At 50.9% G+C, this 26,181-nt stretch overlaps 2 protein-coding genes across 3 annotated transcripts in view; one reads left to right on the forward strand and one right to left on the reverse strand.

Moving 5' to 3' along the window:
* Positions 1 to 24,175, forward strand: part of DHX38 (DEAH-box helicase 38) — a 34,658-nt gene extending 10,483 nt beyond the window's left edge. Inside the window, exon 26 of one of the 2 annotated variants that reach the window (XM_058154865.1) lies at positions 22,720 to 24,175. In XM_058154865.1, the coding sequence (XP_058010848.1) occupies positions 22,720 to 22,900 (181 nt within the window). In that variant the 3' untranslated portion in view covers positions 22,901 to 24,175. The remainder of the gene's footprint in view (positions 1 to 22,719) is intronic. The other variant, XM_058154869.1, reaches the window with a different exon arrangement.
* PMFBP1 (polyamine modulated factor 1 binding protein 1) lies at positions 366 to 26,128 on the reverse strand. The gene is made up of 17 exons (XM_058154870.1): positions 25,943 to 26,128; positions 25,471 to 25,582; positions 15,839 to 15,961; positions 13,915 to 14,064; positions 5,949 to 6,092; positions 5,517 to 5,873; positions 5,062 to 5,184; positions 4,836 to 4,956; positions 4,630 to 4,751; positions 4,351 to 4,528; positions 2,769 to 2,898; positions 2,549 to 2,687; positions 2,233 to 2,400; positions 1,430 to 1,542; positions 1,241 to 1,315; positions 907 to 1,000; positions 366 to 469 (listed from the first exon to the last, which is right to left on the reverse strand). The coding sequence occupies exons 3-17, from the start codon at positions 15,848 to 15,850 to the stop codon at positions 392 to 394; spliced, it is 2,004 nt and encodes a 667-aa protein (XP_058010853.1). The 5' UTR covers positions 15,851 to 15,961; positions 25,471 to 25,582; positions 25,943 to 26,128; the 3' UTR covers positions 366 to 391.
* Positions 26,129 to 26,181: the final 53 nt, after the last annotated feature.

The following is a 26,181-nucleotide window of genomic DNA, read 5'->3' on the forward strand; positions in this document are numbered from 1 at the left end:
TGCTAGACGTGGTACATCGTGACAGCAGCTACAGATGGGACACTTAGACAAGTTCTCTTGATATCAAAGCCTGGTTTTCAGGAAGGGATCCCTGCTGGCTGCAGACCGGTTCTCCTGGACACGGTTTACCTTCACTCCAGAGCTGCCTTCTCTGGCTATGGCCCCTGGAAAGGTGGATGAGTGTAATGGGAGTAGAACAAGCTCAATTGTTCACAACAGAAGTATGTGCCAGAGTTGTTGCAGTACAGCTTGTGGCTCCAAATCACTGTTGTGGAGAGCCTGCAACCAGAGACTTCATGTTTAGAACCACCCAATGTTTCCTGGTGCTCATGAAACCAGACCAAACCCATCCTAGTCCAGCTTTCTATTTCTCCTGGTCCGCTTGCCTCTTCTACATGCAAACAGGAGCTGAAGATTCAATTCTCTCCCACCGGTTACCTTGCAACCCCTTTTTGGATGTAGGCTGCCCCTAAGTAGGAAGTAATAAGTTTACGGGAGACCAAGATGTCTTTTGTAAAGTTGCTCTCCCTAAAGTACTCAATCCCCCTATAAAGCTATCCAGCTTTCATCATTTCCAGAGCAAAACAGTGTGTTTTAAGAGTCAGTTGCAATAAAGAGGGTTCTGTAGGAGCAGGTCAAAGTATGCTTCCTTTAGGCCTGTGGTCCCCAACCTTTCTAACCCCATGGACCAGCAATGGGGGGAGGGGATGGTTTTATGTGCTCACCCACTACTTGCATGGCCCAGTTCCCAACAAGTCGCAGATTGGTTTTGGTCTGTAGATGGGGCTGGGGACCCCTGCTTTATACAATCTCCTCTGCTACTTGGCCAATTAAGGAAATGGGAGGTGGGCTGTAATTGGGCATCATCTGCTCTCCTATCAACCTCTGGTGGTTCTTGGCACTCACCTTGATGCGCTCACATACAATGTGCTTCTTGTTGACTTCATTCTTCAACTGTTGGTTGTCCTCTTGCAGCCTCTCCGATAATTGATGCAGAAGGCTGTGAGAGGGAAAAGGGGTGCAGAGAACCCCTTAGGTTAAGTAATCCTAACCCTCATGATCACTGCAGGCTTTTGAAAGGAAAGGAGCCTGGAATTTAAAAGTACTCACAGGTGTTTTTCAGTCCATCCTAAATTAAACATGCATCTGGTCTGATTTCACCAAGGGAGGGGGGTGGGTGAAGGAATCCTACAAATGCTCCCCTCACCACCCAGCACCAAAGAGCAGCCTTGTCACTCACTCTCTCTCGCCAGTAAGCTGGGCAATTTGCTTGATCTGTGTTCGGAGCTTGTGGTCCAGCTCCTCATTCATCTGCCTGTAACGAAAGGAGGCTGCTGAGGAAGCAAATGGGAAACCCCCCCCCCCTTTTGCCCCATAGCAAACTCAGCAGAAACATCCCTCTCCTCTACAGTGACTGGGCAACACTCACTTTTGCTCCTTTACCCACTGGCGAACATTGGCCACCACTAGTTCGCTCTCCTGGTGCAGCCAGTGGTGGCCAGCGCGGGATGCCTCCAGGGAGATTTGTAAAGATTCTATCTGCTGGGTGCAGAAAAGAGCCATCTGGGTTGGTTGCCATGCTGTGACCCAGAGCGCCTTCTCAAAAGGCCTTGCAAATCTGCTGCAAATGACCCAAAGGACACCAGGGAAGGATAGAGACCAGAGTCCCTCTGGGCTACTCAGGGCCATCCCCCCTTTGGCCACCCTCTGAGCGAAATGAAGGGCTGTGGCTGTGGCTTGAGTCCCTGGTTGCCCTCCTGGGGGCCGGGCAGAGCAGGGAAGAAAGAGCAGGGAATCCGAGCTGCAAGTAATAGTGGAATTGTGGAGTATGTGCAGCTAGGATGTGCTGGTGCTAGGAAGATAAACAGTTGCTTCTGGCTGGCAAGGAGCTAGTGAAGCTTGAAGTCTCTACATGGAAGACAGAGACTCCCTGCAACATCCAGCACTAAAGGGGCGGCTGGGCCCACCCCGCTCGCCCCATCCCCATCCTCCATGCAATGCCAGCTGGCAGCCTCCTGCCTATTTGCCAGCATTGCTCCTGCCAAACAAGGGCAGGCAAAACTTGGCCCCTCCAGAACACCTCCCACCTTTCCTGTTGGAAGAGAGGCTGGGTGGGGTGGGAGCAATGGTAAAGCCAGAGCCAAGGGTCCTTCTACCAGCTGATGTTTGCTGGTACTGCCAGGACACAGGAGTTGCCCAGCCATGGGCCATCAGCCCTCTGGGCTCACTCACCGTGGTTGCCTGGTGCTGCAGCTGCAGCTGGGCCTGCCTGAAGCGTCCATTCACCAGCCCTAACATAGCTGTCTGCTTGGTCAGCTGCTCTTGCAGAGAATGGCTTTCTGCCTTCTGCTCCATCACACTGGCCTGCAGGGCCTGCACTCTCCTCTCTGTCTCCTGTAACTGCATGGGAAGTTGGCCATCAATCCCACCCCTGCAATGTGGTTCTCCAGATGCCATAGATCTTGGCGCAGTTGTTCTCTGGGACAGAGAAACAGGCTCCTGATTCTCCAGGGGAAGGGCATGTTCCTCTCTACCTCATGCAGCTCACCTGCTGCCACAGCATTTTCAGCTCTGGCAAGGATGCTGCCTGCAAAGGTTGCCACTTGGACCTGCTCAGCTTCTCCATCAGCTCCTTTAGCAGTTCTCTGGCAGAGGTGGCAGCAGCAAGACCCTCTCCTCCCAAGAAGCTAAGAAGAAAGCAAAGGGTTATCCCCCACCCAAAGGCAAGTCCCCTCCCAACCTGGTCTACTTCAGCCCAGGGAAGAGACCTATTCTGCTCCAGCTCTGCTCCAGCTAGGCAGCCTCTTCCAAGGAGAACGTCCAGTGGGCAGCCAATTTTCCCAAGACGCTGGAGCTCGAGGTGCCTCTCCACCGGCTGGTCCTGGACCATCTCCAATGCTGTGGAGTAGAAGGCTCAGGTAGGAAGCGTGCGCAGCCCCGGGCCCTTGGACCAGGGGTGAAATCTAAAAATTTTCCCTGCCGGTTCGGTGGGCATGGCTTAATTGGTGGGCGTGGCTTGGTGGTCAGATGGCTGGGTGGGCGTGGCCAATAACAATAAATAATAAAAGTAATAAAGTATAAAAAACAATAAGAGGTACCAAAAACCAACTTTCACACTTCACACACACACAAAACACAACACAACAGATTCACACACAGTGTAAAAGCAACTGCACTTCACACTTCACACAGCCACAAAAAGCTCAAAAACCAACTTTCACACTTTACACATACACAACACAACACAACACAACTGACTCACACACAATGTAAAAGCAGCTGCACTTCACTTACACAGCCACAAAAAGCTCAAAAACCAACTTTCACACTTTACACACACACACACAAAATACCACATACAGCTGAGAGTTTGTGTGTTTGTGTAGAAACACACCAAATCTCAGAAAGCTGCACAAATATTTTATTTTATTATTTTACTATTTTACTATTTTATTTTTTTATTTTATTTTATTTTATTGTGGACTTCAATTCCCAGAGTTCCTCAGCAAGCAAAGACAGACAGCATTAATCACTCAGAGATGAAATAGATTAGCTAAGTTTAGATTAGTTCTGTCTGGTGCTGAAAGCGAAACTGGGGCTTTCCAGCTGGGAAAAAAGCCATTCTAAATATTCTATGAGGTCATCAGTAATCAGGTAAGTGCCTTAGAATCTCTTAAAAGGAGGTTTTCTACAAAAAACATGTTTTTTAAGGTTCTGTTGATGAGGAACTCAGGAGAGATCCCCAGAGTAGCCGTAAAAAAAAATTTTTTTTTTAATTTAAAGGCTCTGCCGATCTCAGCTGAGGGGCGGGATCTTTTTTTTACTTTTAAAGGCATGTTTCCGCTGAAGCAAAACCTTCTTTTAAAAGTAAAAAAAACAACCCTCTGCTGAATGGTACGGCTCAGCAGAGGCAGGGGGGCGGGGCCAGGGATTTTTGCTACCGGTCCTCCGAACCAGCAGCTGCCATCGCTACCAGATCGCGCGAGCCGGTCCAAACCGGGAGCATTTCACCCCTCCCTTGGACTCCCATAGTCCAGCATGCTTGGATTGCGTGAGAATTATGGATATGCTTTTTTGCATAGAAAAAGCATATCCATCATAGTTGACAGAAACTTGGAAGCTTTGTCTTATTCCTGCCACTGTTGGCAGTTGATGCTCCAGGAGCACTTAGCCCAGGCATTGGAAGAATGGGATAAACATCTCTGTATAAGTAAGAACAGAATTTCTGCCTATCAGCTGGTGAGCAGGCAAGGAGAAGGATGGGGGAAGGGAAGGAGCAATTCATAAATTGGCCTTCTTGGCCCCTGTGTGATCTACCCCACTCGACACACCAGGAACTAGGCTCCTTACCAGCCTTCCCGGGCTGTTCCGGGCTTTTAGGCCTCCTCGGCTGCAGCATTGGGGCTCCACCAGGCCAAGAGACTGCTCCGCCTCGCTTGGCCTCCCGTGAGGCAGCCTTTAAGGGATGGGCCGGGTCCCAGAGGATGCTGCAATTAGCCCATGCCCTTTGAAGGAGCCTGTCTGGTTTCTGGATGGCATGGAGAAGAGGAGGGGCATGAGCGAGTGCCAATGTACTCCTGGCAAAGCCCTCCCCAGCAGTTTTCCCTGGGCAGATCAGCAGCCACTCACCCATTCCTTCTGTGCATAAAGCTGGTGGCTTTGTTCCAGCAGGGCCTGCACTGGACAGGCATGGTGCTCTGGTGCTGCCTCCTGGCACAGCCTCTGCACAGCCAGTTCCAGGCGAGCCAGATCTGAAATGAGGCTCAGTCAGCTGGGACCCTTGGCTGCAACAGGAAGGACCAGCTGAGGGGACCAGAGAGGGACCCATCCTTTACCTTTCAAAGTGCTGCTGTTCTGCTCAGCCTCTCTTGCCAGCTGCAGCTTCAGTTCTTGCACCAGGGCCTGATACACCTCCGCCTGCTGCTGCAAACCCTCCTCTTCCGCCTGCTGTAGCTTCTAGGCAAGACCAACCGAGACAAACGGAGCCAGGTTTTTGCTCATGTTGTGGCAGGTCTCCCATTGCTTGCTCCAGCTGACCAGCACTATTGGTACTAGACCTACCTGACGGAGTATCGCCTGTCTGACCATCTGTTTTCGATGCTTTGCGTTTGAGTAGCTGTGAGTCAACTTGTATGATGCAAACTCTCGGCGCAGGCTGGCCACGGCTTCCTTCTGCTGCAGCAGCTGAGAAAGAGTCCATCTCAGGAGGTACAACTACCTTATTGCATCTGTCAGCTTCCCACCAGACAAGGCAATACGGCTCCTTCGGCAAATCCCACCCCACACTCAGCAGCCAAGGCTGGGTGTAAATAAGACACCGTGAACTCACAGAAGATCAGGCTTTGTGGAACACAGAACAAGCACCACTGCGATTTTTGTGTCAAAAATTTAAAAATTTAAATCCTAGGCCCTTTTCTCATTACAGACTTGAAACTTGACATCTGTTGCAGTTCACACCAGCGTTCTACCTGCCCCTCCCCCGCCTCCGGAAGGAAAAGGGCTGTGGCCACAGTCACCTTGCTGTGGCTGGCTGCCAATTGTTCCTGTAACTCCTGGATGGTCAGGTCTTGCTGGCCTGTGAACTGCATAGCCCAGCCCTTCTCCTGAGCACTGAGATGCCCAAGGCTGTCCTCTGCTTGGCCGCTGCTCCAAAGATTGATCACCTTTTCTTGCAGCTGATGCATCTGAGTCTCTAGTTCACCAACTCGGCCCAGAGCAGCTCGGTATTTCTTCTTATAGAGATCCAAGCTGCTTTCCAGAATATGGACAGAAGTCTCTGCTTGACTCAACTGTTCCCACAAGTGCTGGTGCCACTTAATTTGAAGAGAGCGCTCCCTTTCTTGTTCCTGGGTCAATGCCTTAGACTGTCGGAGCTGTGAAATATACAGAGGCAGAGAATATAAGGTGCTGCCCTGGCTTCTGGGGTAGAAGGGAGTTCTGAAACTCACCTGTGTCTTGAGAGCCTGATACTCCTGGAGCAGCATCTCCAGGACCTGATGCTGTCCTTGCGTCCAGCTTTGGCCATCCCTCTTGTGTTGCACAGCCACCTGGAAACCCAGCAACTGCTCTGGGAGGGCAGCCTTGCTTGGACTCTGTGGAAATAGCATCACCCAAGATTAAGATGGGGAGTCTTTGGAGGGAGAGGGACCACGAAAGTTCCTCCTCCCTGTGCAACCTGTCACGTTCCGGTGTCCCACGTAAGAAAAGCCAGCAACACAGGTTGATGTTAGAATTGTTTATCTGGAATCGTGGACCTGGCACGAAGCAACCATCCAAAAGGAATTAAAGTCTGTGTGTATGCACCCCTCCCCCCCTACTGACTGCTTGCTGCTAATTCGGCCGCCACAGTCCGGCGACACCCCTAGCCACCCATCCCGGCTTATCCCACTCTGTTTCCTACTTCCACCCATGGTCCGACGATCAGCTGTTTCCCTCCACGATCAGCTGGGCACCGTCTGGGCCTTGCTAGCCAGGCGGTAGCCCCGTGGAGGCAGGAGCGATGTGCACCGGACCGTGGCCGTGATGGCTGCTCCTCCCCACAGGATGGAAGGCGGTGTGACCGTTGATGCCCATGCGCGCACATCCCAGCTGACCACTCCTCCTCTGCCCAAATGGCAGCCCCGGGCAGTCATTTTTCCCCAACTGGCTGAAAATCACCTTAACTGACAGGTACAAGCCCACCATGTAGGGTTTTTTCTCTGGAGAAAGGGAGGAGGAACGTTTGCCCAATGGATGTAAATCTGGCAAGGATAACCAAGGGCCTTTCCTAAAGTCCAGCATAATGTTCATCCAAACAATAATACAGTCCTGAATAAATGTATGGAACAAACCCAAATGCATAAAGCTGAAAAACAGTAACACATCTATAGACCCAGTTCGTTCATCTTTATTTCACTAAAAAGCCGTTTTCAAAGCTGCTCCCCTGGCTGAGAGCAGGCCTTGCAAGAGGGGATGGCCTCCACGGATGCTGGGGTCTCTTGGTGCAGCCCTTCTTCTGAACTGCCTGCTCCAGAATGATGCCGCCTGGGAGGTCAAGAATAACAGTTGTGGCAAGGCTCACTCAGGGCAGCCTGGTCAGGTTTGGTTAGTGCTGACTGCTTTTGTTGACAAGGGCCTACGTGGCCCAGGAGAAACCAAGATGCCTGAGAAAGCACACGTCAGTCCTCCTAGACATAAACCATGACAGGCATCCACACTGAGGCTGGGCCTGGGTAACACTTTTGGATCTGCAAGGAGGCCACTTGCTTCCCGTGGAAGGCCAAGGAAGAACCCCAAATGCCTGAGGAGTGTGTCAGTTGGTCCCTTCCAGTCTTTCTCTTGCTGGGATGCACAATGGGGCGCCTCCTTTCCTTCCATGCGTGAAAAAGCAAATATCCGTGGGCTTTCCTGGCTGGGAGAGATCTTTAATTCAGGGCTCCTAGGAGCCTTATTAATCCTCTGGGTTTGCAGAACTGAAGCACTGAGATCCAATACCCAGTACATGTATTTTTCCAGCAGAAACGCTGGTCAGAAACAATGAAATCAGCACTGCTGCAGCCACCTTTTTTTTTTTTTTTTGTGGTGAAGGAACTAAAAGTGCATCATCCTTAGCTTCTTGTTGCTTGGCCAATCTCTGGCTGCCTTCAGGCCCTGCAGTTGCCAACTATGCCTGGCAGAAGAAGCCCACTAGCTGGGGCCCTGGAGATAAAACCTGCTACCACAACATACCGGTAACTGCCTGCATGTTGGCAATCACAAGCCAACAATGACCCGGGTGTGGGTCCTGGGGCTCAGACAGTCCTGCAAATCAGAGGTAACAGACTGAAGTGGTGGGACCCGAGTGTCACCCAAGGGCTGGAGGCAAAAATGGTGGGGGTGGGGGTGGGGTAGGGTTAGATATTCTGCTTATCTGCTTGGAGGGGGTGGACGTGATGCCCTGCTCCCTGATTCCATGGCTCTGCCTGGTCATGTTCCTTCTCTGGAAACCATGTCAGATATGGCGGTCTCTGGGCTTCAATACATATGGCATACTCTGCCATGTAAAGAGTTTTGTAACCAACTTTCTTACAGAATGTGGCACCTTTCCTGGCATTAAACCCAGGCAAGCATCAGTCCCCTTACTTGGAGGCTTGAATGGCGCTTCCCTTTCCCTGGCACTAATCCAGGAGGTGAAGGCTTGCCATTTTTGTGCTGTAAACTGCCCAGTGTCAGAAGGGGGTGCCGAATGAATGAATGAATAACTGAAACATCACCAGGCAGCCTCTGGAGGGAGGGTTTTTCAGGCCTGCCTAAGTAGCATGGCCACTGAAGCAGTACTTGCTGGTGAAACTTAGGATGATGACTTCCAATGACTTCACTATTGCTGAAGGATGAGAAGACTCTTTTCTCAATATCTAGTAGACCCTTCTGGTTTCTGGAAACTCTTTCTGAAACAAACAAAACTTGGCTTGATCTCAGCCCAGCGCTTTGAAACAAACAAAACTTGGCTTAATCTCAGCCCAGCGCTCAAGTCTCAAGAAGGAAATGCTGGGGCCCTGAAATCGGTGTCCATTGGCAGATAGAACCATTTGCCATTTTATTACTGGCAAGATCACTCTGAAATGCTCCATACCCAAGGCTCTTTGGTGCCTGAAAGGCACAGACCTTATTAACATTCATCTCCAACATCATTAAGATGTTTCCTGGAAAATTAATTGAGATACTCATTAAAAATAAATTAAGAAAAATGTGTTGTAGAGTGCTTGCTCTGAGCTCATAAATCACAGCTCAAAGCTTTGGGTGGCTGGGCAGACAATTAATGTGGGCCAATTTGCTTTACCCTGACTCTGAAAATGAGAAAGCAGACAGAAAGATTAGATTAGGGCTGTCTGCCGAGCATATTTTAGGACAGAACGGGAACGTTGTGGGATGTAAAAGCCAGCCAGGTTTCTGTCTCTGAGGCTCTGACAAACAGGGTCTCCGTATCAAGGAATGGGCAGAATTCTTCCCCCCACCCTTGCAAACTGTCCTCACCTTCACACGCCATTGACAGGAGAGACCTGCAAAACTAGCAGCAAGTTGGCTGGAGAAAAATGCCCTACAGTGTCCTTACAGAAAACCTTGAGTTGGAAGGGCCCTTGGAGGTCTTCTAGTCCAACCCCCTGCTGAAGCAGGAGACCTTATAGCATGCCAGACAAATAGTTGTCCAATCTCTTCTTGAAAAGCTCCAGTGATGGAGCACCCACAACTTCTGGAGGTTAATTGTTCTCACTATCACGACATTTCTCCTTAGTTCTAGGTTGCTTCTCTTGTCTTGCCTTCAGGTGCTTTGGAGAATAAGTTGAACCCCCCCTCCCTTTCTCTGTCACAGCCCCTCAGATATTGGAAGATGCTATCATGTCACCTCCAGTCCTTCTCTCCCTTAAACTAGACATGCTCAGTTCCTGCAACCGTTCATCCTCCAGGTCCCTAATCACCTTGGTTGCTCTTCTCTGCACTCTTTCTAATCTGAACATCTTTTCTGCATCGTGGTAATCAAAACTGGATGCAGTAGCATTCCAAGCGTGGTCTTACTAAAGCAGCCTGAAACAAGTCACATCATGTGAGCTTGACAGTATCTGTCCGTCGATGCAGCCTAGGACTCAGCTGCTTCCAGCTGGGAGAAGACCAGGAGAGGATGCATGAGGGAGAAGCCCTGTAGAGTTGCCGTGTCCGAGAGGCCTCTCTTCACCAGGTCACTTTGCAAAGCAGCTGAAGGACTGCTGGCCAGGGATGCCTTCCGAGATTTGGCTGCATGGCCTCCATAAGCCTTTGCCAAGCTTTGTGTTGTGACCCAGGCCCAAGTAGGTAGTAATTAACTTAGTCCGTGGAAAAACAAACAAACTTTATTCGAACAGCATTCAACTCAAAGTAAAACAAATGCCTCCCAACACAAATTCCTCAGTTATCTCACAAACCTTGGTCCAATTAGGCAAACTGCCAAAGGCCCTTCCTGGCAAGAAGCCACAAAAACAAAGATGTATACGAAGCAGAAGACGAATCAGCAGAAGACGCAGCTACAACATTGTTTTCTGGCAAAGCTCAAACGCCGGTGCTGGTCTCTTTTAAGCCTTATGGGAGGGGCCAATCATCTCTTGGCCCTACTCCCTAGTTGTTCTCTGCTTGAGCTGCTCTTGCCTTCTGGCAGCTCTTCTCATGCGTGCATTAGGAACAGGCTCCTCCTGTTCCTCTGCCTCACTACTATGAGTCTCTGGAGGCTCTGGAATCCGCACTTCACTTCCTGATGGCCCTGGCCTCACTTCAGCCTCATCGCTGTCCGACTCCGTTGCCAGGTCCATAGGCTGCTGATGGACCACAACACTTTGGTCCTGAGCAGAATCAAGGGACCATGAAGCCTGGCCAAATCTGCATCATCTGATTATTTTTCAAAGAGACCCCAGAGACACGACATCCATTGAGTGACTTTTGCCCCAGGCAGAAGACCATTGGCAAAAAAGAGCTTGCTCAATTTTGCAAAGAAAGATCTGTCCCTGTCAATCACGGGTGGCATATTGGCTGGCAAAATCTCTTGTTCAAAGCTTTTCCAGAAAGGAGGCCACAGCTTTGGTGGCATCTGAAGTCCAGCGCACCTCTCAGCATTCCTAAGTGCCACCTGCCCAGCCTTCCCAGGGACAAGCAAGGGCTTGGCATCTTCTGCACGCTTCCTGCCTTTCCTCTGGCAGAGGCCCTTTCCCACTGGAGCTGGGGCAGTGGCCAAGAAGCCCATCCACTGGGGCCATCCAACCAGCCATGCTGGAGGCCTGCAGCTCTGCAGGAGGGCAGCAGGGGGAGCCCCCCGCCTGCGTCTGTGTCTTCTCCTCCCTCCTTCCCCAGCGAGCTCCAGTGGAGGGATCCCCAAATGGCAGCTCTGAAAATGCACCTTGATTACTAGGCATTAGAAGCAACTCATGGCACAGTGACAGCCTGGCAGAAGGCAAATGCATTAAATGTCTCTTTCAGAGCCCTTAAAATGCCTTTCTTCTGTCAAGAACTATCATTATTTGCTTCTTGAGGCTCTTGGAAGGGAAAGAGTTACACAGTGGGAAAGGCCCTTGGGGGAAAGCCTCTGGGCAGGGAGAGAGGCACCTATGGGGACTGCCAGCTTTCCCCAGCCTTGGTCAGGACTGGTGGGAGAAATGAAGGGAGGGGGCAGATACCACATGAGAGCTCCTAGCTTGCCCCAGCTGTCTCCTCAAGATTGCCACAGAGGGTCCTCCACAAAGCAGCTGGGGAAAGGGGAAGGGAGGGAGGGAGGGAAGAAAGGAAAGAAGGAAAGAAGGAAGGAAGGAAGGTGGGAGGGAGGGAGGGAGGGAGGGAGGGAGGGAGAGAGAGAGGGGGATGCCTCTCTTGGGGCTATAGGCAGGAGGGCCATCCAAGCGACAGTCCCTGTGGAGGGTGAGATTTCATTGGTGCAACTTTCTTCCCCTTCCCAAGACCAAGGTTGCTCCCACTCTTTCCATCCCCAACTGCATTTCCTCCTCACTGAGAATAAAATCCCAATGGGCATTCAGCATACGGCCAGCTCTGGATCAAGTACAAAACCGCCTATTTAACTAATGCAATCACTGAAGCAATGGAGTATCCCAGGGCAGGGCAGGGCAGGGCAGGGCAGGGCAGGGCAGGGCAGGGCAGGGCAGGGCAGGGCAGGGCAGGGCAGGGCAAGGCAAGGCAGGGCAGGAAGGAATCACTCTGAATCCAAGGACTAGCCAGTAACCAAGAGCAGAGAGGGGCCACCGTGATATGGACGGCTGACAGTTGCTTTCTATTGGGAGCCAGAGACAAATGGAGTGGGTGAAGCCATTAGTGGGACTTCAGACAAAAACATTTGAGGTTCACTTTCAATTTATGCAGTGACATTTCTTTTGTCCTACTTCATTCCACCCCAACTCCTTCCCTGCCCCTCTCTTTTGCCAGTACCGAGGCTACACGAGAGAAGGGCATTTCCCTCTCAAACTCTCAACTGATCTCTTGCATTGGGTCAGTGTGCCCACTGATTTTCAGGAAGTTTTGGCACAACTGGCCATCCGGATGCCACATTCTCCTTGGCTCAGCCAGTTGAAAAACAAGAAGCAGATGTAGAACGGTTTCCCCCCTGCAGGGACTCCCTCCTGATGGATTTACACTGGAATAGGAGGGTTCTAACGTTCAGAAATTATCTAAAGCCAAAGGTCAACAGTGAAACTGACAATTCTGTTAATGACACAGGTTGACATTATTAAATCTTTCACAGCCAGAAAAGAGCTCAAAACAAGGTAAGCGAGAGAGGGGCTGGGACAGGTGGTGTTGTGCCTTGTCCTCCCTCCTCTCCTCAGCCGGGCCCCTCCCTCCTTCTGCAGGGCCTGCTATCAGATTCAGAGTCTGATAATGAAGAGGAACGGCCTGGCATGCCTCCAGCCCCCAGCCCTGGCACCATGCCCAGACAGAATGTCAGGAATGAACAAACAAACCTCACTCCTACAGCGTGTGAGCACGAAGCCAGCCACGTGCTAGAATTGCCGGCAGCAGACCCCGAGGAATGGAATTCACAGTGGATGGATCCCCGCTTCCGGAGATCTGAGAGGCGACGTCAGCAGAAGGAAGGGAGGGGCAGGCCTGGATAAGTGCTGAGTCATGGAGCCACACCCCATGGCCTATATAAAGGATCTGCTTTTTGGCATTCCTTGAGTCAAGCAAAGTCTCATCTGGTTTGCTGAAGTCACACCTTGGATTCCTGCCTGCCCTGAGAAATCTGAAAGGAATTTGGCAAAGCTGCCGAGGCTTCGTGGCCATGCTTGATACAGACTTTCCAGACCCAGTCGTCGGAGGGGGACACGACAGGTGGGTTCTCCTCTGGAAGGAGCCAGGCTGTGACAGAGACCGTGCCGTGACAAAGGGAGACGCACACAAGGCACCTGGGAAGGGACCACTCTGGAAGTACTGCCGGGGGGGAGGGGGTCTAGTTACCTCATTTCTGGGGAGATGCTGTAGTAGGGGGCCTAGCTGTGGCCAGGGACTCAGAAAGAGCAACAGAACTGTCAGAGCTGGGCAGGGCCAAAATTGAAACAACCATTATTGAACCTCAATATGTCCCAGGATTTACAGTAGCAGAAGAAAGAGAAAGTGACAGAGGCCTCTGCTCTGGAACGCTTGGAGGCACCTGCTGCAAAGGAATGCCCAAGTTCACGTCCTAGAGAGCAGAAGCTTTGGCCCCAGGCCAGCAGTCTTCCTCCCTCGCCCAAACAAGATTCGCTCTATGAAGGGCCCCATCCCTGCAAGTTGCTTCTTCTTCTGCCCTGCCCTGAAAAGGGGCAGGCAGGCATCTCCAGCAGCCACTCCAGCTGTCTTCTGTGCCCATGTCCCCCTCTTGGAGGTGGGCACCTGCCTGCCCAGGGTCTCCTGCTAAGGCTTCTTCTGGAGGACCCTGGACCAAAGAGCTGTTCCCTCCCTCCCACCAGCTGAGGGAGCAGCCTCTGGCCCTGTCTGGGAAAAGGTGCTCCAAGGCAGGCAAATTGGGCAGAAAAGCCAGCTCCACATCCGCCTGCCTATTACCAAAGCTGCTTTCCTGATCTTGCTCACTGCTGTCTTCCTAGTAAGGTAAGAAGAATAAATGAGGGCAGGGAACCATTGCCAACAATGCCTTCCCTCTGCTTTCTCACAGCCAGCCTGGCCTCCAAAGTTACTCGTGAATTGCCTTTAGAGTTCTTTCGTGCATGAAAGACGGAAAGATACCTTTCCATTCAAGGCAGAGAAGCCTGACAGCCTCACCCAGTGGGCCCTGGCCATGGCCTGGTTGTGCTGGAAGGATGGGCTCTGCTTTCCAGTCACACAGGAGGGAGGAACTTCCCCTACATTGGGCAACCCAAGAGTTTTTCTCGGGTGTTTTTCGGAGTAGAGTGTGGAGGATTTGAAAGGCTGACTCTCCCAGAGTAGCTGCCTTACCTGCAGCCAGATGTCTTGGAAGCCCTTAGTTGGCCCTTCCACCGAATTCCCATGCAGTTCGACTTGCTCCTGTCCCACCGGATGAGCACTTTCTCTCTCCATATCCAGGTTCCTCTTGCAATCTTTCTGGCAGGGCGCCAGTTTTTCAGCCTGAGGAAAGATAAAAAAGGGGTTATACTAGAAGCCCCAGGTTCTTTCTGCCCTTATCCACATGGCAGCCACTTTGGAGAAGACGCCGCCACCCCCGCCATCCAAGGACCAAGCGAGGCATCCAGACAGACATTCGCGATTGCTGACTCAGCCAGACAGCTCTTTGCACGCTTTCTGCTTTGGCCAGCAATGGGCCTCCCACTCAGTGGGCTCAGCAGCAGAGTGTTTGCAGCAGGGTTGAACTGGCCCTGAGGAGACTGAGAAGCTGATGTGTGGCTGGAAAATCCCATCCCTTAGAGGTTCTTCACTTCAAAAGGTGTTTTCTGACAGAAGTGGATTTCACAACAAAGCAAACTTAAGGTTACTTTTTACTTTGTTATTGTTTGCGCTTTAAAAACTGTAGGCTGCTCAGGGTCTCTAAACTGTAACATAAACATAGATCTGGATGGCTGAAGTGGCACCCTCCTTATTCCTTCCACCATGCTGCTGACTCACTGCAAGAGTCCAAAGCTGCATATGCTGAGTGGGGAAGGGTGGGGAGAACACCAAGGAAAAGCACCCACCCTACTGCCCAAATGAAACTGCTGGAAGGTGCATCATGTGGCCTGATCCATCCAGCCTCTCACACAGAGGTGGCTGGCTATCTTTGGCCATTTTTATAAAACCTTAGTATGGCCACACCTGGAACACTCCACCCCATTTGGTCACCAGATTACCAAAAAAAAAAAAAGATGTTGAGACTTTGGAAAAGGTGCAAAGAGCAACAACTAAGATGATTAAGGGCTTGGACACAAAAACATATGAAGAATGGTTGCAGGGATTGGTATGGCCAATAGAGAAAAGAAGGACTAGGGCTGACATGATAACAGTAGTTTAGTGTTTGAGGGGGTGCCAGAAAGAAGAGGGGGGCAACTTATTTTCCAAAGCATCAGAGGGCAGGACAAGCAACAAAGGATGGAAACTAATCAAGGATAGAAGCAACCTGGAATGAAGAAGAAACTTTCTCACTGTGAGAACAATTAACCAGTGGAGCAGCTTGCCTTCAGAAGATGTGGGTACTCCATCACTGGAGATTTTTAAGAACAGACTGGACAGCCACCTGTCTGAAATGGTAAATAGTCTCCTGCTTGGACTAGAAGACCTCTATGGTCCCTTCCAGGTCTATGGAAGTGGACTGCCACACCCTGCAGGAAATCCTAAGGGAGGGCAGGAGGAATCACACAGCCAGACCCACAAGGCCAGAAATAGGCTTGTCCGAGGGCTGCTTGTTACCCTGACCTGGGGCTGACTTATGGGTTACGGTCATGTACAAGAACTGCATGTATGTTTAGGCTTCCCAGTTTGATCTGTGTTCCATCCAAGCCAATAACAAATTCCCAGAGGTGGCACAAACAATTGTTCAGGTGCAGCTCTGTGAATGGTGCACTCTTTGCTTCAATAACTGCTCCTGCCACATGGACTCAGCCAGGCTGTCAGAAGAGGCCCAGATCTGAGGGAGCCAGGAAAGGAGACTTAGCTGCGCTAAGGGAAAGAGCTTCAAGTGCCCAACAGGAGGTCCTGTGTCCAGGCTCTCCCTCCCCTGCCCAGTCTTCTCTCTCTCTTCTCTTTCGCTTCTTAGCCAAAGAGGACGTGGACAGGCCCCGGTTCCTTCCCCAAGGACAGACCAGCTCTGGGAGGACCTGCTTTGCCTTTCAACCAAAGCCCCAGCTTAACTCAGAGCCTGTTCCTATGGAGGGAGGGCAGCTGTGAGCCAAGTCCCCTCCCGCTCGCTCACTTGCAGAGACATCGAAGGAGTTTCCCGAGGGTGTTCTTCTTCCAAGTCTTTCCGGGAGATTTCACTGTGAAGATCTAGAATGGCCTGTAACAGTTCTTGACTTTAAGTTTTGTTCTTCAGAACCTGCAAGGCAGAAACACATCCAAATGGCTGAGCAGAACCTCAAGTACAGGGCAAGAGACCAGCTTCAGACATAAAATCAAGAGCCCAACCTCAGAATCTCTCCACCTCATTTGTTAAAGACCTTTAAAACTCTGGCAGCCAACCTGGAGACCATAGCCAAACTCGGTTAGTTTCCCTTTAATGAAGGCTTGGGGCCAGGCAGAGGGCTTTCAGCCAAGGATCGGAGGGAACAGGGGCCCAGGCTGGATGACCAGCTCTCTTGCAAACAGACCCGGCCTTTTGCCAAGGCTCTAGGGGACCGGCCAGGAAGACCTAGGCAGAAAGGCCAGGGCAGCTCGTGCAGCAATCCCAAATCTTGCAGATCTCTTTCAGTGGCTCATCTGATGCCACCCCCCCACTACCTCTCTCCTGATCCATCACAACCAGAATCACCCCAGTTGATGATCCTTGGTAGAAAAATCTGTTTTCTCTGATCCATTTCATTTCATTTGCTACTTCTAACTCCTGTTTGGTGTTTTGCATAATTCTGTTTTCTCAAAAAAGGAACAGCATGAGGTGTACATATGTACATCTATACTCATTGATTGAAGCAGTGTGAGCTTTTTTCAGCAGGCCTTGAGGGATTAGAGAACTGACGCATGGACAAGAATGACACAAACGACAACACTGAACAGAGAAATAAATACACAGCTGACAGTCAGAGCTGACCAGAAACTCCAGGTAATTAGAGGGCAGCCGAGGTCTCAGAAAATGACCGGTTGCCTGTAAGTTAAAGGATGTGCTCAAAAGACCTTTATAAAAAGAGGAGCTGGACAAGTTTCCAAAAGGCAACCAATGCTAGGAAGAGCTTTTCGGCTGGCAGATGCATCCCCAGAGTTATGCCTCACCCTCTCTGACTTCCAGGCACCGACCAGCCACCAGCTCTTCCAGTGGAGAAGGGGTTAAAGGCCAGAGAGCAGCCAAGCCGGGCTGTACTCCCTCCCCAGAGCAAGGAGTTAATTCTTTCCATCAGAAGCAAGTAGTCAGATTTAATCTATTTAGCAGCCTAATCAGAGATTTCTCAAGGATTTCTCACTTTTCTACTTGGCTGGAAATGGCTATTTTCGGCACTAAGCTACTAACCTAAAGGCCCAGAGGATCCTTTGTCTTTCATGCCAAGCAGAGCAGGGAATGCGGGGGTGGGGGGGGGGAGCAGGGTTTCTGACAGAAAACATCCCACACCCATAGGCCCTTGGAGCCGAGCTGTGCTTAGGACAGCCCTTGCAAGCTATTTCCAGAGGGAGGCAGTTGCGGCCTGCCATCTTCCCAGACCTATCAGACTCTGTTTCCTGCTGGTCCAACTCCTCATCCTGCCTGGTCAGACAGGCCTGTGAGAGGGACCCTAAAGAGCCACTCAAGAGTAAAGCGCTCGGACAGCTGAAAAGCTTCAGACTGGCCCTTCTGACCTGCAGCCTCGGCAGCTCTCACAAGACCTTTGCCTGATATATGCGGCAGGTTTTTTTAAATATACAAAATGAAATTAAAGGACTAAAGGGAAGCATGAAAGGTAAACCTATTTTTGCCTTTTGATGGAAACATCAGCAAGCCTGAAAGGGCTGGCTCTTCCTGGCACTGCCATCCTGTCGGTATTTGGTGGAGACCTTTCCAGCAGCTCTGCTTCCCAATCAAGGGACCCCAGGCAGGAAGTGCCCCCCCCCACCTGACCTCGCTCCCTGCAGAGACTGGAAGAAGTCCAGCAGAAGGGGGCTCAGGATCCTCCCTCTCTGAAAGCCCTTGTTCTCCAGAAGAGGCTGCAGGTTATTTTTAACGATAGAGCTGTCCCTTTCTGCAGCACAAAGGCATGGGCATTGTCCTTCCTCATCAACTGGATGATGCCAACCAGTTGATAGACAGACATCTGTAATTTTTCAGCTTTAAAAATCAATTAATCTGCATGTTAATTAAAGTCAAGCCGGCAGGAGGAGGAGGAGGGGAAAAGAAGGAAGGAGGGAGCAAGGAAAGGAGGGAGCGAAGTGCAGAGGGCGGGCGGATGGCGGGATGGCAAACTCATTGGCACAGTGCCATCCAGTCAGTGGCAACGCCACATTTGCACGTTATAGCAAGAGTGGCTGGGCAGAGGAGCCCTGCATCCTGTATTCAGGCCAGCCCAAATGAAGCAGTCCAGGGAGGGTCCTCAGAGCAGGTAGCCCTGGGCATAAGGAGACACTCTCAGATTTCTCTTGGCGCCTGAGAGCCCACCCCTGGCACCAACAGGACCTCCACCATCAGCCCCACCCTCTTCAGCATCCTGTGCAGTGAAGCCAACACAACAGAAGACAAAGGCTGCCATCTCTGCCACCTTGGAAACAGCAACGGAAGAGGAGCAGCCCTGCCCGTTTGTCTCTTCTGCCAGTGTTGGGGCACCTGGGCATCCAACCTAGCTGCAGCGAGCAAAATGCCAGCAGCTGCCTTCCTCAAAGCACTGCTTCTTTGCCCACCAGAGGTCCATTTTAAGCTGGCACTAAAGAGACAAAGAACCCAAATTTGCACCAGGGCAGCCGACATCGATGGAAAAACCTCGTTAAATCTCAGGTGTGCCACTTTCTCTGATGACAACAATCAGCTAACCGTCTAACAGGGAAAAGGCCGCCATGTCCACAAGGAAAGGCTTCTCAGCCAGAAAGTCAGCCTTGTGCTCTATGGAGAAAAGGGGCTTTGGGCGAAGGACGTTGCTGAGATTGGCAGGAGCACCAGTGTGGACACGGGCATGAAGACACATGGAGGAGGTATGTACAAGACAGACATGCCTGCGTACCCACTTGCGGAGCAGGTGTTCATTAATCCCGAGAGGTGTTCGTAAAGGGAGAGGGTTTCCACGGGAGACGGGCAGGCGGTTGCCTCTACGGATGGTTTGCTGCCTTTGACCCACTTTTATCCACACTGGGAAGATTTTAAAAAGACCCCCACCCACCCTGGAGCCAAGGCTGCGGATTTATTTCCAGGCAACGCTTTCGCCCAGGAGATGAATGGGGCTCTGGGAAGACCGGTGCGACATCCACCATGAAGGATGCCTGTGTATGGGGAAGAAGAATGCTGTTCCAATCCACACCAAGAAAAAGGCAGAGCAAAATGGAAAGTGCCCATGTCAGAGAGGGGAGGCACAGTCCCATCCGTGCCGAGGTTTCTGAACACATCCGTTCATTCAGGCTGCTCAGGCTGTTGGCCCATTCAACTGCTACCAGTTGAAGCGAAATCCCAGGACAGTCTTGGAAGTGAAACCCCCAAGATAACTTCAGGCCAGGGGAATATTAGTTGGCTCTCCTCTTAGCAGGAAGGTGCCAATACAGAAGCCAGATGCTGCTCTGTCTGAAGAAAACGTGAAAGAAAAAGCCAGCATGGGCACGCTCTCTGAGGCACTGCCAAGCAGACGGAGGGGGGGAGGGGCGGAAGAGGGTGGGCCGTCCTGCCTGCCGTGTGGCTAGAGGATTACAAAAGACAAGCAGACAAAGACGAGCAGGCAAGAGCAGCATCAGATCTCCCTTTCTTTCTCCAGTCCTCTCCTCAGGGCTTCTGCCAGCCACTGGCCTTCCTGGGCTCTGCCAAGAGGCTCCAATGCGGCAGGGCAGGGCAGGGCTGCTCATCAGGATCCCTCCTGCAGTGGAAAGCTTCTAATTTACATCTCATTAAGCAAGGCAAGCAGTTTTCGGAGAGACAGCCCAGCAGCGAGGGAGGAAGCCTTCCCCCCCTCCCCCCCATGCCACAAGCTTCCCTTCCCCTTCAGCTTGTAAGCACCAGACGGAGCCCCATTCTTGCAGCAGGAAGTGACCCCAGGGCCAGCACTTAGGAACCTTCCGGCTTCCGGAGGGAGAGTGGGAAGCCACAGCAAAATAGGTGCCATGGACATCTGGCAAGGTTATGGTTGGAACCATAACCTTCCTTCTTGGCCCCTCCAGAACTGCCCCTGTCCTGCGCCCTAAGGGAAGAGGGGGCTGGGAACAAAGCCCCCCCTCACTGGAGAGCTTCAGAGAAGCGGGGCTGGGTTGGGCTGAGCAAAGGCAGCTCCTGGCCTCCTTTCAGGCCTACCCAGAGGTCGCTGTTGCTCTTCTGAAAGCCTCCTCAGCTGCTGACGCCAGAGGGCTCCAGGGGACACAAAGACAACAGCTGTGGGAAGGGAAGGGGAGAGGCCAGGAATGTGGGCCTGTCCTCTTTCTTCACCCCAAATGGGCAGGGACACCCCGCCCCCCAGGCAGACCTACTCTCCTATAGAGAATGGAGTGGAAGCCAAAGCCCCTCTAACCACAACTCCATGCTGACCCAGAAAGGCTCGCAGACACCCAGCATGGCCTCAGGGCCAGCAGAGGGGCCTTCCTGGATGGAGTTCTTGGAGCACCTTGGCTTCCCTGGGTCCTTTTACGCTTGTATTAAACGGTTGATTCTACCTTGTTGTTTCTTTTGCTACTCAGTTTTAAAATCCACACCCTCTCCCATGAAACTGCCACCCAGAAGGATACTGCTGAAAGCAGCATTCAAAGAACCCCAAGTCCTGTTACCCACTGTTGTTCCTCCCCATTCCTGGCAGGGCCCAGCCACCCCCTTAGTTGCTTCTGGGGTGGACACAGGGCCCCCATGCCTGTCCCCTTTCACCGAGAAATGGCTCTCCACACAAGACCTGGCAGCTCAGAGCACTAGCAGCAATTTACTCCCCAACCATTTACTTTCAGCTCTGGATTAGCGTTTTCATTGGAATGCGAAAGCTCTTGAAAGAAAGGGGAAGGAAATTGAGTCAGGCAGAAGAGAGAACTTGCTGATTTTTGTCTCCTCCCCGTCCTATCAAAAGCAGGTCTCCTATTCCTTCCCAGGTCAGGAGCAGAAGGAAAGGCAGCAGCCCCGTGGCAGAGCCTCCCTCTCGGCTCTGCCAATCGCATGTCAAAGCAGCCACTGGTGCCCCGCATCGAATGGCACATTTCACTCATTATACATTGCAGGATTTTTAAAACGCCTCACGGATTTACATTTTCTCAATGGTCTCCAATTTCAACATTTTTCATTTAAAATTGTGCTCTATGGAGATGAGGAATAAAAAAGGGGGGGACAATGAAAAGGTAGAGGAAAAAAGTTCTGCATTCTTTCTTTTTTAAGTGAAAATCCATTCATAATCCAAACACCACAGAACATTTTATTTAAAATAAAATGTTGGCATCTGGGGTGAAATGGCTTGGCCACGATGCCCAAGGTCTCCCACCATTACCAAGTGAGGGAACAATTTTTCTCTGGAAGAGCTGCCATCAGATTTTCAGGTGGATTTATACTGTCTTTGTTGTGACTTCCATGGAAAGGGGAGGAGGCAAGGCCCCTAGAGGAGTCAAACCCCTCCTGCTGTTTCCAACAGCTGAACACCCCCCCCCGCCACCCCGCCAAAGGGAGGGAGCTTGAGTCCATGCAAAGGAAGGCGCATTCCAACTGCTGAAGTCCACAGCTCAACCTGCCAAGGGCCAGCCAGGCAGGCTCTCCTGTAGGGGACCCGTTCTAGCACATAAACTGGATTAAATGCAGCTGCTTACACTCCAAGGAAGCCATGAACAGTTTGCTGACCTCACAGGGTGTGAACTGGAAAGATGTTTCATTCCACATTTTAGAAACAACTTTTTCCGTAAAGAATTATATGGAAGGAGAAAAGGGAAATAAAATGAAATTTAAGTATCCAGAGGTTTCCTCTGATGTAAGTGGACCAAATGGTATCTAGCAGCCAAGGGCTGCTCTTTCAACATCCCTAGGGATTCTCTCCTCTCCTTCACATGCCAACAAAATCAAAATTCAGTACTAGATGAAAACAAAATTATGTATAAGCAACAATGTGCAGTTTTTGTTTAGATCTTTGCTTTCATGGAACCTCCCTTGCCTTACTGCCATCATGTTTCCCAACTTTCTGCTCTCTGGATTTTACCTGCTACAGAAAAAACACATGCACTATTGCTGTTAATTGATGGGCAACTTCTCATTTTAACTGTCTCATATATTCAGGAAAGATGCACAGCATTTCCAAAGGAAGCCAGAGCAATTTCTTTTGCAGCTCTGGTTCAACCAGCCAGAGGAAAGAAACGGCTCTCTTCCTATCAAACACATACAGAGGCTCTGTAACTCCGGGAACTCATATTTCTAATGTTTTCAAATCCAACAGCTTCCCAGATAAATTAATCAAATGGCCCAAAAGTTGGGCATGTAGTATGAAAGGTGAACTGGCCTTTCCAGCAATAGAGCAATATCAATTACAACCTTCCTTTGTGTGTGGAAAGGAAGGCTCAGGGCCTCATTACTCTACCAACTTTCCTTCTCTTCCCTCCCAAGCCAAGGAAAATGGACCCAGCCATCCACTTCCAATTAACACTTTCACTTCCTGGCTTCTCCCTGACCTCATGCAATCCCATGGTTGTACCTGGGAAAAGCCAAGGGGTCCCTGGAGTGACCAGTGGTCCTTCCCATGTGGCTGTCCTATAAGAAACCCAAGTAGAAAACTTTCTAAAGGATTCCAAGCCAGCTCATGAAAAGAAGGAGCCACCGTTCCCCAGGGGGAGGAGGTGAGAAAAAGGAAAACAGCGCCTCCTCATCTGTTCTGCTTTTGAGATCAGCAAGGGGCAGTCCTAGTGCTTCTGTTGCCCTGGCAACACACTCCTGTAAAATACAGATTATGAAAGCGCATATTATTTCGTTGCTGCCTGAGTAGACTGGCGTTTCTGAATTCCTTACCAGAAGAATTAACGAGGCAAATTGTATGTTTGCAGGTCTAGTCACAAGGCTCCCCCACTGTCCATCAACTGGCAGTGGGCTGTTTCACTGAAGCTGGCCTGGAGCCCACCTCTCCAGCAGATTCAGAAGCAGGAAGAAGCCACAGCGGTGAGGGCAGGCCACCCCTGGCCCAAGCACCTGCAACATGGAGGAGAGCTCTCCCTTGACACTCGGTAATCAGAGACCCAGAAGCTCCGTCCCATTGGGAAGATGTGCAAGCATCCTACTCCTTGATTGCTCATCAGTGAGCCGACTCCTGCCCCACCCCATGGGGCACTAAGCCAGGCCTGGGAAGAGGGTGCCCCAAAGTTGCACCCTCAACAAACCTGTGCTTGAGAGCCCGGACCAGGAAAGAGGAAGAGAAAAGCTGCTCCTCCTGCCCCAACAGGTCTGTTCCCTTCCCAGCCTAGTCACCTCGAATCCTTCCAGCTCTTTAATTAGAGAGCAGTGGGCCCTTTGGAAGGGGGACAGAGATACAACTGCCTCACAGGACAAGATCTTCCCAAGCACAGAGAGCATTCGGAGAAGCTTAGAGGAAAGTACCGTTGGGAATTCTGTGGCCTCACACCAAATGAAAAGGAATAAATGTGGAGACACCCGGCTGAAGACACAATGAGAGTGAAAGTGATGGCTGGGGAGAGGGAGAGCTTCTCTTTCAGAGACCCTCTCACAGGCAGCAAAAGCCCCATAATGCAGGACAGGAAGAAAAAGCAGATGGTCAAGCAAAGGGAGAGGCTCTTGCACCCTTTGCAGTGGCTGAAGCAGAAAGGGAAGCCAGGCCCATTGATGTCATGACAACCCTCAGAAGAACCTCCAAAGCACAGGGCAATGGCGAGGGGAGCCAGTGAGGCAGGAATCAGGGAAGAACTATCCTGTACAATTAGAGGAAGGGGGGGAAATCACACCTGCCACGAATGCCTGCAGCCTGGATGGGAAAGGCTAAGCTGGCCAGGCTTCTGCGCCCTCAGCTCCTAAAGGCCTGGGCTGGGCATGAAAAGGCCAGAAGCCCACCCCACCTCTGTGTGCTGCATTTCTAGAGCAGCCCTTCCCCCCCCCCTTACTGGACCGCCAGCTGCAGCCAGCATAGTTGGCAATTGCTCCCCCTCCACCCTTTCAGAATTGGGAGAAGTAGATTTGTTCCAATGGATTTGCCCACTGATTCTGAGTTTTAATCAGACTGGAATATTCCTAAAGAGTTGGTCAAAAAGATATCCAATCTCCAATCCCAGCCTTTTCTGGATTTCTTCTATCTTTGTTTATAAAATGTGAATATTATCTTCACTAAAAACATGAAAATAGTTGACATACTACGTATGTATGTATGTATGTATCATACTATGTAATAAAATACCTATATAAAATGATAAAGCAGCAGTTTTCTAAAAAGCAAGGGCAATTATTAGGGCAGGTAGCCAAAAGGCTGGCAAAGAAAATAGACTTATTATTGGAATTATTTTTTAATGGCAACATTCCTCAATGATTGCCTAACCTTTCTCAGGTGTAATGACAAAAAACCTTTATGTGAATTGAAGCTGGGGGGGCGGGGGAGGATCCAAAATTGTCAGTGAGACAGTTCTTTTTGCAAAACATCTAGGATAATTTTGGTATGTGTGTGTGTTGCAAGCCTTGTTCTTCAATACACCTATTTTGTCTTATTTAGAAACAGCTCAATTTGAATAATGCTTCTCAGAAATGCACATTTCAGATTACTGAATATATACTTTCTAATTTCCTTTACTTTTGGAAAAATAGCATTATTCTAATAATTTAGTAAGATTCGTTTAGTCTTTGAAAGTAGGGCAAAGGTTCTGGAAGGGAAAAGACAGCCAGCCAGACAGCAAGAATCCTATTTGATGGATAAAGAGAAAAAAGCTGCCGATATCGAAGATAAACAACCATTAAACTTTTAGAACAAGCGAAGACCAGAACACTGAATAGGAATGAAAACTGAATGAGGTTAAGTGGTAAGATTGAGTCTGTTATTTGCACCTCTATAACTATCTGGTTCGGTTCTGCAACCCAACAAGAAAAACACAGACTTCAGAGGATAATTAGAACTGCAGAAAAAATAATTGCTACCAACCTGCCTTCCATTGAGGACCTGTATACTGCACGAATCAAGAAGAGGGCCGTGAAAATATTTGCAGATCACTCGCATCCTGGACATAAACTGTTTCAACTCCTACCCTCAAAACTACGCTATAGAGCACTGCACACCAGAACAACTAGACACAAGAACAGTTTTTTCCCGAAGGCCATCACTCTGCTAAACAAATAATTCCATCAACACTGTCAGACTATTTACTGAATCTGCACTACTATTAATCGTTTCATAGTTCCCATCACCAATCTCTTTCCACTTATGATTGTATGTCTATAACTTGTTGCTGGCAATCCTTATGATTTATATTGATATATTGACCATCAATTGTGTTGTAAATGTTGTACCTTGATGAACGTATCTTTTCTTTTATGTACACTGAGAGCATATGCACCAAGGCAAATTCCTTGTGTGTCCAATCACACTTGGCCAATAAAATTCTATTCTATTCTATTCTAAGATTCAAGGGAAGGGGCAGCCTTTGGGGCAGATGACTCCCAAGCCAGGAGAAGCGGATCTCTTTCCTTGGGAGCAATTATAATAAAGGCAGGAAGTCAAAATGTTCCCTCCTCCACACCGGTCCCAAGCCTCTTCCCTTCAAGGCTATTGCCAGCACCAAGGAGGAAAAGGTCCCCCAAAAACCTACCGACCAAACTTCCCTCGTTTCAGGAGAGGCACTCGCTCGGTCGCTCTGTGACCTCGGGAGCAGCTGCAGGTTTCTCAGAACTATTTGCGCCGTCTCTGTGATGCTCTAGTATCTGTAGGGGAACCGCCGGAGGGGCAAAGGGAAGAGAGAGGCTTGGAAAGAGCTGCCACCCCGCCGGGAAGCTGAAATTCTGCCATCCATCCCGGCTTTAGATGAACCGCAACGCTTGCTTGCCCAGGCAGGGCCAGGAGGGCCCCAGGAGGCTGGGCAGGGCTTGTGCGTGAGTATGTGTGGTGGGGAGAGCACGGACCCCACAGCCGGACGGCGGAGCCAGAGCGGAGCCGCTCAGCAGCCCCAAAGCCGGGATGGGCGGCGGCGCCAGGAGCTCCGGCCCACGAGGGGAGCTGTCTGGGCCGCCCCGCGCAGAGAGGCGGCCATCGCGGACCGGGGGAGCTGAGCTCGGGAGGCCTACCTGCGCCCGTTCCCGCGGCCGCCAGCAGCCTCGGCCTTCGGTCGGAGCGAGCGCCACGGCACCCCACACCCCCCGGCCGGCTTCTCTGGCGCCCTCGGGCCTGGCCCCGCCGCAGCCGGCCAATCCGAGCCGCCCGGGGTGGTCCGCGCTCAACGGCCGGGGCACAGCAGAGGCGCAGCTTGAGACGCCGCCGGCACCAGCCAATCGGAAAAGGGAGCCCGCCGTTGCCCGGCAGCGAG

Source organism: Ahaetulla prasina, chromosome 12 (genome assembly GCF_028640845.1).
Source record: "Ahaetulla prasina isolate Xishuangbanna chromosome 12, ASM2864084v1, whole genome shotgun sequence".
NCBI classification, from domain to species: Eukaryota; Metazoa; Chordata; class Lepidosauria; order Squamata; family Colubridae; genus Ahaetulla; species Ahaetulla prasina.

Excerpts from the sequence above, each read along its gene's own strand:
- PMFBP1 (XM_058154870.1), bottom strand. Across the intron at positions 5,874-5,948 it reads ATCAGGCTCTCAAGACACAG|CTCCGACAGTCTAAGGCATT; the intron begins GTGAGTTTCAGA and ends TATATTTCACAG. Across the intron at positions 2,401-2,548 it reads TGAAAATGCTGTGGCAGCAG|TTACAGGAGACAGAGAGGAG; the intron begins GTGAGCTGCATG and ends CTTCCCATGCAG.